The sequence below is a fragment of the Eubalaena glacialis genome, chromosome 3 (genome assembly GCF_028564815.1).
Source record: "Eubalaena glacialis isolate mEubGla1 chromosome 3, mEubGla1.1.hap2.+ XY, whole genome shotgun sequence".
In the NCBI taxonomy this organism is placed as follows: domain Eukaryota; kingdom Metazoa; phylum Chordata; class Mammalia; order Artiodactyla; family Balaenidae; genus Eubalaena; species Eubalaena glacialis.
The window spans coordinates 159,806,069-159,819,519 of record NC_083718.1 but is presented as its reverse complement, the minus strand read 5'-3'; the positions used below and the strand labels follow the sequence as shown (position 1 = coordinate 159,819,519).

The window sequence follows — 13,451 nt, the reverse complement described above, 5'->3', positions numbered from 1 at the left end:
CTATTGTTCTCTCCTAACTGTACCTTTGAGCCTTAAGCACTGGGGAGAGCTTTCTAGAAGAAGCCTATAGAACTGGAGAGGAACAGGGACCTGAACCATGGGAAAGGTGGTTGCCTGAAACCCCTTCGTAACTTCTTATGTCTTGCAAGACATTGTAAGCCAGTGAAATCATTCCTGCACTGACTCAACAAACGGACTGTGTCTTATTGGTTTACCAGCCTGAGTGCTGGGTGGTGAAGCGAAGTGAAACATGGGGCCAGGTTCTCAGTGGGTGAGAAAGGCGGTCACACAGGCTGATATTCGTCAAGGTGTAGACAGGACAGTGGGGAATGCAGACACAGAGCACCCACCCTGGCCTGCAAGGTCTGGAAAGGCTGGCAGGAGCTACCGAGATCCAGGAGGCATGGAAGCTGGAATTAACCAGGAGACTGGGAAATGCAGGAGGTTAAGAACATACAGGCAGAGCAAAGTCATAGAATATTCAAGCAGCTGGGTTGCCAAAATATCTCGTTTCCCAAGATGAAGGGAAAAATGAGAGAGGCCAGATGGTGTCCTTTTTGGCACGAAATTCTGGCAGACGTTGTTGCTGACAGTGAGAGGGCAGGAGAGTCACGAAAGTATGGAGTGATTTTTGAAGGGAATGAGGAAGGGAGTGAGCAAGAAGAGGACGGGCAGGTCTGTAGCTGAAGGCCCAGCTGAGGTCTGAGAGGCGAATTCTGGCGGCGTTCACCCACCAGGCTGTGCGCTTTTCTACCGCAGGGCTCAGCAAATAGGTGTGTGAGAGAGGAAGGCATGGAGCAGCCCTGAGCCAGAGCTGGGGCTTCTCTGAGTGGTGAAAGTAAAGGTCAGCTGGTGACCTGCCACGGGGTCCAGGCCAGAGAGGGTCAGTAAGGCACCAAGAGTCAGTGGAGGAATCAAGACCAGGCGAGGGGACGCGATGAGATGGAGAGCTGGGATGGCATACCTGGGATCCAACAGAGAAGTCACCTGTGCTCAAAGAGCAGGGCCTGTATTTTAAGACTTCAGAGGTGGCACCATTCCAGGGGGTGGACCTGAGAGTGGGTGCAGGAAGATAAGGGTCAAAACACGAGGAGACGTTCTAGGGTCCTCTGTAACCACGCTGGTGATGGCAGGGAAGACGGTGAGTCGGCATCCAGAAGTCTTCGGTGAACAGGGAGGGTGACCAGGCAGTGGGGGATATATAGGTGGTGAGAAGTAGAGGGTGGAGGCCCTGCAGACCTGGCAGAGGCTGAGCTCTGATAGCAGAGGGGGAGCTAAGAGATTCCACCCCCACCTGAGCCCGGCCTGCTTCCAGTTCCACGGTGTGAGGAATGTTCCTTCGCTGCCCTGCCCACCTCCCCAGCCCCATTTCCAGCTGCCCCTGTCCAGTGAGGTGGAGCCTCTGGGAGTTTCCTGCACAACCTCTGAGCCCCTGCTCACGATGATGCCTCTTCATCTAGGCACTTGTTTGCCCCCTCAGGGACTCAGGACAAGAGCCAACTCCTTGACAATTCTTCCCTAACCCTCTCCTCCCACAGGGCTAAGCATCCCTCCTCTGTGTTCTCAGGGCCCCTGGGCCCCTTTCGCCCATGTGGCTGACACAGCAACATCATGGTTTGCTGGGCTCTGCTTTTAGGGTGAATGGATCGATCCTCCCAGAGGGGAGAGAGCCCAGCCTTCCTCCCAGGACCTCTCACAGTGATGACAAGGCTTTTCTTCGTTTGAGTCAGTAAGATTTCAACTCAGAACCTTCCTAGGGAGATTCCTCCCAAGTGCCATCTTACTACCGGCTGGGCTGCTTCTACTTTTTAGCAACATCTCCCAGACCAAGAGCAGGGGCTTGAGGGCCCCTCTAGGCTGCAGTCAGAGCCGACCTAGCCAGGCTTCTGTCCAGCAAGGGTCTGGTGACATGATGGGCAAAGAGAAGCCTTTCTCAGGAGGCCTTTGAGCCCAGTTTTAAAACCACCTTGTCTCACTCAACCTCCAAAACAGTCAGTCCAGGGATGGTACGTGCAGCCTGGGAGAATACCAGGGTCAGTGTGGGAGGAAAGCCATTGACTCTACCGTGATCTAAATGTCCACCCCTGGGCAGCAGTGAGCAAGTAGGAGCCCTGCCCCAGTCCCTCCCCAAACTCCACCAGGCAGAGCTCGTTTTCCCAGCATCTGGGCTCTAGGCTTTTCCTCACTCAGCACCGACACGTACCAGATACTGTGCTGGGTGTTCACTGCGGTGGGTGGAGATGTGGCCCTGCCGTCAAGGAGCCTCCGTGTCAAACAGGCATTTACAATATAATGTACAGTGATGGGGGACGTACAGTGTTCACACGGGAAATGATAGCTGAACCAAGAGCCGGAGGAAGGATAGGAGAGAGCCACGGGAAGACGCTGGAGTCAGAGGGACAGCGGGTATCAAGGCTCAGCAGCTGAGCACCATGCACACTGGGGGAACTGAAGTTAGTTCACACTGGCGAGAGCCTGGGGTGGGAGTGATGGCTGAGGCCAGGGAGATGCACCGGAACTGCCTCCTGAGAGCCTGTGGACCCGTTTCAAGAGTCTGGACTCTACCGTGAGGACAAGGGTGAACCAGAGAAGGCTTCCAAGTGGGGGTTGGCATGACCAGGTGTGTGGTTTAGAAAGCTCCCCTCGACTAGAGAATGAGATCCGACTGGAGGGAAGTATGACCAGCGGCAGGAGGCTGGCTAGGAGGCTGACAACAGTCCAGGCAAGAGAGGACAGGGGCCTGGGCAGTGCCAGAGGCATAAAGTGGATGGATTCAAGAGGTGAAAAGGACGGGATTGGTTGGATTAAGGAGGGAGAGGGTGGAATTAAAGATTCACTCATTCATTCAGATATCTATTGAGTACCTACTGTGTGTCAGTGTGCGCTGTACACTGGGAACTCCTGGTGGGCGTGATAGACTGGGTTTTTACCCTCGAGGAGCTTACATCTAATGGGAGAGACAATCAAGTAATTCCACAAATAATATAAAGTTACAAGTGTCACAAGTTTAGTGAAGGAAAGATAGAAGGGGGCTGGTGTCAGTGTGAAGAAGACCAGAGGTGGAACAGGGTCGGGGGGTGTTGGTGGCACAGTGGTTGAAGTGATAGAGCCCAAGGCCTGATCTGGTAGGGAAAGGGGGACAAACAGAAGGACAGAAAGAAAGTGGAAGGGTCAAGGGACCCATGGCCTTGGTTTCCACTTCTGTACTAACACTCGGTCTCCCATCCCCATGATAGGCCTCGTATGTTCACCTCGTCCCAGGCCCTCTGAGCACAAGGGTGCCGCGTGTCCCCTCTCCCCTGGGCACACACTCTCCCTCTCTCCGAGCCAGGCGCAGGAAGATGTCAGGCAGCAACTGCGCGAGTTTGAAGAGACCAAGAAGCAGATTGAAGAAGATGAAGACCGTGAGATCCAAGATATCAAAACCAAGTATGAGAAGAAGCTTCGGGATGAAAAGGAATCAAACCTGCGGCTCAAAGGAGAAACGGGCATCATGAGGAAGAAGGTACCGGGCTGTTCCCGAGAGGCCTGGGGGCAGATCAGGGCCTCACTACAGAGAAAGCATGGGGTGGGCAGACGGACACGGAGCCAGCTGATGGTGGCTCTGCCCCGGGATGACCTGGCAAGATCCCACCTGAATGTCCTCATCTCCAGCAAGCGGGTTAGGAAAGCAGCACTGGCCAGTGTGAGGGTTCCCCCTGCCCAGACAGGCAGACAGATCCTTACCACATCCTCTGACGGGGTAACCATCGGGGCTCCCCCTCCTCTTTCCTGTTTACAGCGACAGTGAAGTTCACCATGACACTGGTGGACACCCTGGGCTTTCATTTATTGGCAAGTGGGATTTAGAGTTTTCAGAGCTAAACATTTAAAGTGGAAATGCGGTCTTTGGAGGTGAGATAGATAAAGTCTTCGCCTGGAGGTGTCCTCAGGCTCTCAGTGCAGGGATTCAGGCGTGCTCCTTTTCAGACTCTGTGGGTGGGAGAAAGATTGGGAGTATAGGATGCTTAGGTTGTCAGGCAGGGGAGATGTTTGTAGTCACTGATGGCTGAGTGAGGAGGCATTCAATTCATAGATCCTTATAGAATTGCCAGTTGCCCCGAAACGTTTAGCCTTAGAGAAGCCAAGTTCAAAGCAAGCTCATGTTCTTTCCTATTAGAAATCACACCACTAGTCAATCCAGGGGGCAATCACATCTTCCCTTCTTGGACATGACTAAGATGGCTCATCAGTTAGGGCCCAATCTCTGCAACCTTGATGGGGCATGGATCCCAGCCTTTCAAGGTCAGTGTGGTCATGGAAACTCTGGATCTGCTGGGGGAACTGGTCTCTCTGGAGCCTCTTAAGGCAGACAGCCCTTCTTCACATAAAGGGATGGGACTGGATCTTGTCAGACAGAATTGTCCCATTTGGCCTGGGAAATTCCTGACTGTCCCAAATTCTGATGGGGAGCTCTTAAAATCTACAGGCAGTCAGGAGGAATGGAGATGAGTTCACAGGCTCTGGTGGTCTCCGTTGTTTCTGTTTTTTCCTCTAGTTCAGCAGCCTGCAGAAAGAGATTGAAGAGCGAACCAATGACATTGAGATTCTGAAGGGAGAGCAGGTGAAGCTGCAAGGAGTCATCAAGTCCCTGGAGAAGGACATCCTGGGTCTCAAGCGGGAGATCCAGGAAAGAGACGAGACGATTCAAGATAAGGTAAAGGCGCATCCTGTGTCCCGCCTCAACTCCAGCCTAGATGGACCCAGGCAATGAGGACAAAGCTCAAGAGACAGGGTCCCTGCCTTCCTGGAACCCATTTATTGAACTTGATGGGGGGGTGAAGTGCCTACTGTGTGCTTGGCACTGGGCTAACTGCTGTAAACACATACCATTCAATTCCCCCAACAACCCCAGGGACCATGAGCAACCCAGTTGTATAGCTCGGGAAACTGGTTCCGAGGGGTAAGTATCTTGCCCAGGGTCGTACAGTTTATAGATGACAGACTTGGGGTAACAACCTGAGTGCTGACTGCCAGGTCCCTGCTCGCCACTGTGCCAGGCATCCCAGGGTGACCATCCCATGGACTGGGGGCAGCTCACCCACCCCATCGCCCATGTGGTCCCCCTGGTCAGAGAGGAACTCCCCCGTGGTTGGCCCTGTAACCACTGGATACCCCAGAAAGTGGTATCATTTTTCTGGATGGCTTTCTCACAAAACACTAAAACAAACACATCACATTTTGTGAGGCACACCACCTCCATATCCAAAATCTCATATCCTCCTCCTGAGCAAATCCAGGCTCCGTGCCCTCCTCTCCAGCCCCTCTGCCATTGCTGCCTTAGTTGGACACAATTCCTGGGTGGTTGAGAATGCAGGTTTCAGCCTAGTGAGCTAGGTTCCAGGGCAGCCTCTGCAATTGGCCACAGGACCTCAAGCAACTAATCCAAGCCTTGTTTCCCCACCTGTGGATGCGGCCCTCAGGGGCTCTGATAAGGATGAAATGAGACAGTGCACACATATCATTTCTGCAAGTGAGCGTTTGCATTTGTATCTGGGCATTTTTTAGGGAGGAGCCAAAGCTCTCTGCAGATTCTCAAAGGGTTTTTTTTTTAATTTAATTTTTATTGGAGTTGATTTACAAAGTTGTGTTAGTTTCAGGTGTACAGCAAAGTGAATCAGTTATACATATACATATATCCACTCTTTTTTAGATTCTTTTCCCATATAGGTCACTACAGAGTACTGAGTGGAGTTCCCTGTGTTATACAGTAGGTCCTTATTAGTTATCTATTTTATATATAGTAGTGTGTATATGTCAACCCCAATCTCCCAATTTACTGCTCCTCCCAACTCAAAGGGGGTTTTTGACAAGAAAGAGGTTAAGACCTCTAGAAAATTGCACCAGCCTCCTAACGGGTCTAACGGCCTTCCTTCCCACTTCCCATCTGGGCTCCCTGCCACCACACTGTGTAATTATTGTCACTCTTCCACTTAAAATTCTTTCACACGTCCCAACTGCCTGTGGCAAGGGGCAGCAAAAATTTTTTTTCTATAAAGGGCAAGTTAGTAAATATTTTCATCTTTGCAAGCAGTGTGGTCTCTGCCACAGTTGCTCAGTTCTGCCGCAGTAGCATAAAATCAGCCATAGACAAGACATCGATGAATGGGCTTGGCTACGTTCCAATAAAACTTTAGGAAACCATGGGCTTCCCTAGTGGCGCAGTGGTTAAGAATCTGCCTGCCAATGCAGGGGACACGGGTTCAAGGCCTGGGCCGGGAAGATCCCACATGCCGTGGAGCAACTAAGCCCATGCGCCACAACTACTGAGCCTGCGCTCTAGAGCCCGTGAGCCACAACTACTGAGCCCGTGTGCCACAACTACTGAAGCCCGCGCACCTAGAGCCCGTGCTCCACAACAAGAGAAGCCACCGCAATGAGAAGAGTAACCCCTGCTCGCTGCAACTAGAGAACAGCCTGTGTGCAGCAACAAAGACCCAACGCAGCGAAAATAAATAAATAAATAAATAAATTTTTTTTTAAGTATAAAAAAAAAAACTTTATGAGAACAGGCAGCAGGTCAGATTTGGCCCGAGTGCTATAGCTTACCAACTCCTGGCCTCCTGGATAAATTCTCAACTCTTTAACCCAACATGGAAGACCCTTGCCTCTCTCCCCTCCTCCCCTCCAGACTCACCTCTCACTGTTCCCATGAACCACCACCCTGACTCACACAAGTTGTTCTCAGCACCCTCAATACACACCACGCCTTCCATGTGTGTCCCTCTTCCACAATACCTGTCACAGTGTAGGTTTACATTTGTTGACACATCTGCTTTCCCAGCTAGTGTGTTTCTCTGTAAGGGTAGGGACTGTGGCGTATTTCTATTTGGAATCTCCGACCTTGGCAAAAGATCTTTGTGCAGTAAATGTGTGGTAATGGATAGACCTACATTCCAACTACAATTGCCTTGCAACAAATTACCCCAAAACGTAGTGGTGAAAAACAGCTGTTTTATTATGCTTGCAGATTCTGTGGGTCTGGAACTTGGACAGGGTAAAACGGGATGGCTTGTCTTTGTCCCCGATGTCTGGGTCCTAGTGGGGCCTCAGTTGGGTGACTCCCGCAGCAGGGGGCTGGAAGACCAGCGTCCAAGGTGGCTTCTTCATCCCCATGTCCAGCCCCTTGACCAGCATGGCTGGGAGGCTGAGCTTAGCTGGGACTGTTGACAGAGCACCAAACACCCTCTCCAGCCTGGAGGTCTCAGTGTAGGAGGACTTTTCACATAGCAGATGGCCTCCCAGAGCACATGTTCCAAGAGAACCAGGTGGAATCTGCTCGGCCTTTTCCAAGCTAGCCTGGGAAGCTATGCAGCATCACTTGAGTTTCATTCGTTGGATACAAGTAAACCATAAGTCCAGCCAGATGCAAGGGGAGGGAATTAGACACCACCTCCTGATGGAGAAGCATAAGAAGCACGCTCTTCTCTTGTAGAAGAGCATGTAGGACAGGAGATGCTGCCCAGGTGAGCTTTGGAAAACACAGTTGACCAAAACCTATGTCTGAATGGGTGAGTGAATGAATGAAGTCCTGGCACAGAAGCCAAGAAGTCAATGGTTCCCCCTGGTGGGGGATCCGGCCTTTGTGTCCCCAGCAAGGGGAGCAGTCTGTGGCCTCCTCAATCAGGAGGTCACAGGATTTGTGCACTTTGCCTAAAGGGATTCCGTACCAGGGCCTCCTGGTAGCTCTCTCAACTTCTCTCTCCTCTCACACACAGGAGAAGCGAATCTATGACCTGAAAAAGAAAAATCAAGAACTAGAGAAATTCAAGTTTGTGCTTGACTACAAAATAAAGGAGCTGAAGAAGCAAATAGAACCTCGAGAGAATGAGATCAAGGTGATGAAGGAACAGATTCAAGAGGTGAGAAGCCATCTGGACCCCCTGGCCTCCTTCCCAACCATTCCTGGCTGGCCAGGAGGGAATGAAAGAAAGCTCTCCTGGGACTTCCCTGGCAGTCCAGTGGTTAAGACTCCCATGCTTCCACTGCAGGGGGCGTGGGTTTGATCCTTGGTCAGGGAACTGAGATCCCGTATGCCGTTCAGCGCAGCAAAAAAAATTTAAAAAAGAAAAGAAAAAAGAAAGGAAGCTCTCCACACAGCCCCTCCCTGCTCCCAAGGTGTGGGCAGCATCCACTCCGCAGACGAAGCCACAGGGAAGGCCCAACGGGGGTTCGGTGGTGCAAAAGCAAAGTGCTTTGGGATTTGGCTTCCCCCGGGGTCTTGGGGTGGGCTTTGGACCTATTTGGACCACGGTTGCTGGGCCTTCAGCCACCAGGGGGCGATGTGTACTCAGCCACCAGCCTGTCCACCAGAAAGTACACCCCTCCGGATTCAACACTTTTTTCTCAGACTAAACATGTTGGTGGGGGCCCTATGCAAGGCCATGGTGTTTGGACTTCATCTGATAAGGAGTAGGAAGTCATCAAAGGCTCTGGAGCAGGAGAGTGGCAAAATTAAGAGTGTGCTCTGGGAAGCAAACAGGATGAAGGCAGAGAGGAGAGAGATCAGAAGCAAGGGACGAGGGCTTCTGAGAGCCCAGTGGGGTACAAGTGTTCCCCTTCGGCCCCTCTGCCCAGTACACAGGGCATTTCCTTATGACGTGTTTACCTATCAGCCTCCCCACACTGGGCAGTGAGCAGCTGACAGTGGGGTCCATGGTTAATCTAAACAAGGGTGGTCCTGACGTCCCCCTCGTCCAGTTTCCCCATTTCTCAGTCAGTGGCACCACGATCCACCCAGGTGCTTAACGTAGAAGCGTGGAAGCCTTCTCGGTTCTTCCCTTCTCTTAACTCCTATATCCAAGTCACCGATGCCTATCGGATCCATTTCCAAACGATATCTCAGATCCAACCCTCCTTGCCCTCTGCTGCCATCACTCCAGTCCAAGCCTCCATCATCTCTCTTCTGGACCTGACTCCAGCCTCCAGTCTGGTCTCCACATAGAGACCACAGCAAACCCCCAGGGGTATCTCCTCCCACCTAGAATGAAGCCCAGACTCCTTACAGAGGCCCCTGAGGCCCTGCGTGATCCCACCTCAACCAGCCTCTCTAGCCGTATCTCCAGGCTCCTTCCCCGGCTCCAGCCTGCAGGCTTTCTGACAGTTCCAAGGACAAGCACCTTTGCCGTGCTGCTCCCCCTGCCCGGAAGGCTCTCAGATCTTCCCATGACTGGCTTCTTTGCGTCTTTCACGTCTCAGCTCATGTGTCACCTCTCCCAGAAGGTCTTCCCTGCCACCCTCTCCAAAATAGCCTCCTGCTCCCCCTCCATCTTCTCTAACTGTGCTGAGCAAAGCTAAAAGAGTAGCAGAGCATACTGATGGCCCAACTAGAATTGGCTCCACAAGGGCTACCATGGAGAAAAGCAAAGCCTTTTCTCCAGGAGGCCCAGAAAAGAGGCCATGTGGTGGGATCAGTCCAGGGCTGGGGCATCCAGAGAGGATATGTCCTCTGACGATGACTTTCTCCCTGGCCTCTGGGATAAGGAAGGATATTCCCAGCTGACCACAGAGCTGCCTCCTCTGGCCCTCCTGCCATTCTTGAGTGACCTCAGGGCCCAAAAATGGCAGCCTGAGAAGATGAGAAATAGCAGGGGCCCTACCTGCCTGGAAAGCTGATGTGCCGCAGGCCCCTGGCAGTCACGGCCCCACTTCTCCCACCTCATCTCACATATTTGTCAACTGCAGTTAAGATTGGGTCGGTTGCCTTCCACTGCAACACACCTGAGAGATTATTCACGTTCCCTTCAGTAACTGGACCAACCACGGCTTTGATCCTCAGCAGGGAATATGCCACCCCCTTGGGAACGAGTCAAACAGGACCCCTCCTGCCCCACCCCAGGTGCCAGTTGCTGCCAGGGCTGATGTCTGGGCCCAGTTCCTTCCCCAGGGGCCTGTGACCTGGGGGCTTCCCTCTGTGGGTCAGACACCCATTTGGCCCACCTGCTGTGGACCTCCTGTGAAGCTCCTTTCCCTGCAAGAAGGAAGCTGCAAGCCCTTGGCTCCTTTGTAGAACTGAGACATCCGTGCCTGAAAACAGAAAACTTCCCTGACTCAAGTGCCTCCCCTCACAGACACTCTTCCAGCTTCTCTTTGATGAAACGTGACTATCTCCTTCCTGGGGCAGGAGTTTCCAGAGCCTCATCATTTTACTTCACACTCTTTTATTTCTTCATCTAGTGCAGGTTTTCTCCGCCTCGGCGCTATTGGCACTTTGGGGTGGATAATTCCTTGTTGTTAGGGGGCAGTCCTGTACATTGTGGGATATTTAGCAGCATCCCTGGTCTCTACCCACTAGAGGTAGAGACAATCCTCCCCCAGGGGTTTGTCCTCCCCCTCCCCCAGATATGACAACCAAAAATGTCTCTAGATGTTGCCACATGTCCCCTGGTGGGGCGGGGGTCAAGATGCCTCTCCCCAGCCCCCCCGTCCCCATTAAGAATCTCTGAATGTGATGAGTACCACCTGGACGAGTAGATGGAATTTCCACTCCAGGAAAAGGATGCTTGTCCCCATTCACTGGCTAGTCTCCTGGCTGACCAGCCAGCTACTGAAATTTGACATATTTCTATGTCAATCTTTCTATGAAATAGATTCTTTTTACTCTCAGCATGGTTTGAGGCTTTGCTCATATCACTTCCTTTCTAACCTAATCTGGTCGTTGCTGACTTTAAGATTGTAGAGAAAGAGGCACAGCCAGCTGCAAGCACTCAGACCTTGGAGAAGACCCTTTCTCTCCTGCAGCGGCCGTTTCCTTGGTCTGGGGCACCAGCATCTCACCTGGGCCACAGCGGCAGCCTCCCGACCAGGCTGCCTGGCTCCAGTCTTGCTCTCTCCGGTAGAGCCTCTGCATCAGGCCTTCTAAGGTGCACATCAGATCATGCCACTCCTTGCGTAAGACCTGTCAGTGGCTCCCTGAACTTTCAGGATAAGAGCCAAACTTCTGACCTATTTAAACTTCTGGGCAGGGTAAAGGCTGAGCTTCACACCATTCGAGCCTCAGCCCCAGGGTCCTGCATGACCTAGCTCAGCTGACCTCTAGCTCCTCTCCCACTTCTTCACATGCACCCCTCCAAGGTCCAGGGGTGGCTGAACCACTTGCAGCCTGCAGAGACGTGCCAGGCTGCCCGCGCCTCTGGTCCTTTCTGTGCATATGGCTGTTCTCTCTGCCTGAGATTCTCCTTCCCAACTTGTCCTTAAACCCTATTCCTCCTACGAAAGCCGACTGAGCATCCCTTCCCTGGGTGCCACCCCTCAGCTCCACTGGGCACGCACAGGGCCCTTTCTGCCCTGCTTGCTGATGGTGTTTATCCTGCTCCACGTGAACTTCTCATTTACTTCCCTCTAATCCCTCTAGACCCGGGGCTTCTTGAAGATGGAAACTGCCTCTCAGTCAGGTCTGTATCCCTATGCCTGTGACAGCCTGCCAATCCTTTCTAAGGGATACATTCTTTCCTTAGCTGTGTAAATATCCACACTTGCTCTGTGTCCTCTACCAGGTGGCTCCACATAGCTCTGCCAACATTGCATGTTTATCTTATCATTCTTCCAGAGGCAGGTTGTTTCAGGCTCTCCTCCCTTCCCCCACTCTTGCTTCCCTTGGCCTTCTATACCTGCGATGCATTCATTTATTCATATGAATATTTATTGAGAGCCGCCTTTATGCCAGGCATTGGGTCAAAGGGCTACTCTGTTCGTACAAAATGCTTCCAGTAATTAGGCTAACATTCTTCCAAACGCTACCCCTTCCTGTCTGGGATGCGGCTCCCTAGGGCCTCCTGGTACCCCAGAAGCTGGCCGGGAGCCTTGAAATCTGGCCAAAGGGCCTGCGTTAAGCTAGAGGGGCTACTCCATCCAGCCATGAAAAAACCCAGTGAACTCCCCATCCCCCTCAAAATAGTCAGCAAACCTCTCTAATAACAGGAACACTAGCATCCACCAGATCTGGCGTGTCAGTCAGACTGCACTCCTTTGCTTTTGGCAGGACTTAAATCAAAGGAGAGCTCACCTACAGCTGATCTCATTCTAATCAGAAGCTCTGATTGTTATTCACATGTCTTTGGTTGATACCAGTGTAACAATGAATAAAGAGTCTGAAGCTCATGGGTAGCTTCTTTTTTTTTTCTTTTGAAGATGAGGCCCTCTGAAGTTGTACTTTTTAGACCTTTTCAACAGAATGATGAGGCAAAGATTCCTCCTCAGCCTCCTCTTTTCTGTTTTATGCCTTAGACTGGGGACACCTGCATGCTGGTCCCTCAAAACTTTCTGCTTGAGGGTCGGCCCTGATGATTTGTGGCCCCAGAGGGTCAAGATTCACTCACACAACTTCACAAAGTAGAACGAGGAAGCTGCTTTTCTGCAGAACCTTGCCTCAGGTTACAGGTTCCAGTCAATTTATAAGGAATTCAAGAAAAGAAGGAAGGAACAGGGAAACTAAGGGCAAAAGATTCATAGCCAGGCTATAGAAACACATGATCTGGGTTAACATATCAGCCAAGGGGTGGGGAGCTTTGGGGACGGTGAGGCGTAAGAAGAAAGGTTCCTTCCAGTGTGGGAACTAGAAGGGAAGTGCCCTGGTAGCAGGGGAAACATTCCCACTGAAAGACTTCAGTTCTCAAATATAATTTTCATTCTCTGACTTTCTTCATTGAGGTACCATTGGTTTATAACATTATGTAAGTTTCATGTGTACAGCATTATATTTCTACTTCCATATGTACTACAGCGTGTACAGTTTCCATCCGTCGCCGTAGAGTTGCTCCCCTTTACCCATGTTGCCCTTGCCCCGCCCTTTTCCCTCTGGTAGCCACTACTCTGTTCTCTGTATCTATGTGCTTGGTTTGTTTGGTTTGTTCATTTATTTTGTTTGTTTTTTGTTGTTTTTTTAATTGAAGTATAGTTAATTTACAATGTTGTGCTAGTTTCAAGTGTACAGCAAAGTGATTCAGTTATACATGTAACTTTCAGGTTATTTTCCATTATAGGTTATTATAAGATATTGAATATAGTTCCCTGTGCTATACAGTAGATCCTCGTTTACCTATTTTATATATAGTAGTGTGTAGATGTTAATCCCAAACTCCTAATTTATCTCCCCCCCTCCACCCTCTCTATCCCCTTTGGTAACCATAAGTTTGTTTTCTATGTCTCTGAGTCTATTTCTGTTTTGTAAATAAGTTCCTTTGTATCATTTTTTTTAGATTCCACATATAAGCAATATCATGATATTTGTCTTTCTCTGACTTACTTCACTTAATATGATAATCTCTAGGTCCATCCATTTTGCTGCAAATGGCATTATTTCATTCTTTTTCATGGCTGAGTAATATTCCATTGTATATATGTACCACATCTTCTTTATCCATCATCTGTCGATGGACATTTAAGTTCCTTCCATGTCTTTTATATCCCAAATG

General features: G+C 50.8%; 1 protein-coding gene across 1 annotated transcript in view; it reads left to right on the top strand.

Annotated features, from left to right (window-relative positions):
• Positions 1-13,451, top strand: part of CFAP57 (cilia and flagella associated protein 57) — a 75,348-nt gene that overhangs the window by 44,917 nt on the left and 16,980 nt on the right. The window contains exons 15-17 of the mRNA XM_061184008.1: positions 3,332-3,505; positions 4,538-4,696; positions 7,758-7,901. Of these exons, the coding sequence (XP_061039991.1) occupies positions 3,332-3,505; positions 4,538-4,696; positions 7,758-7,901 (477 nt within the window). The remainder of the gene's footprint in view (positions 1-3,331; positions 3,506-4,537; positions 4,697-7,757; positions 7,902-13,451) is intronic.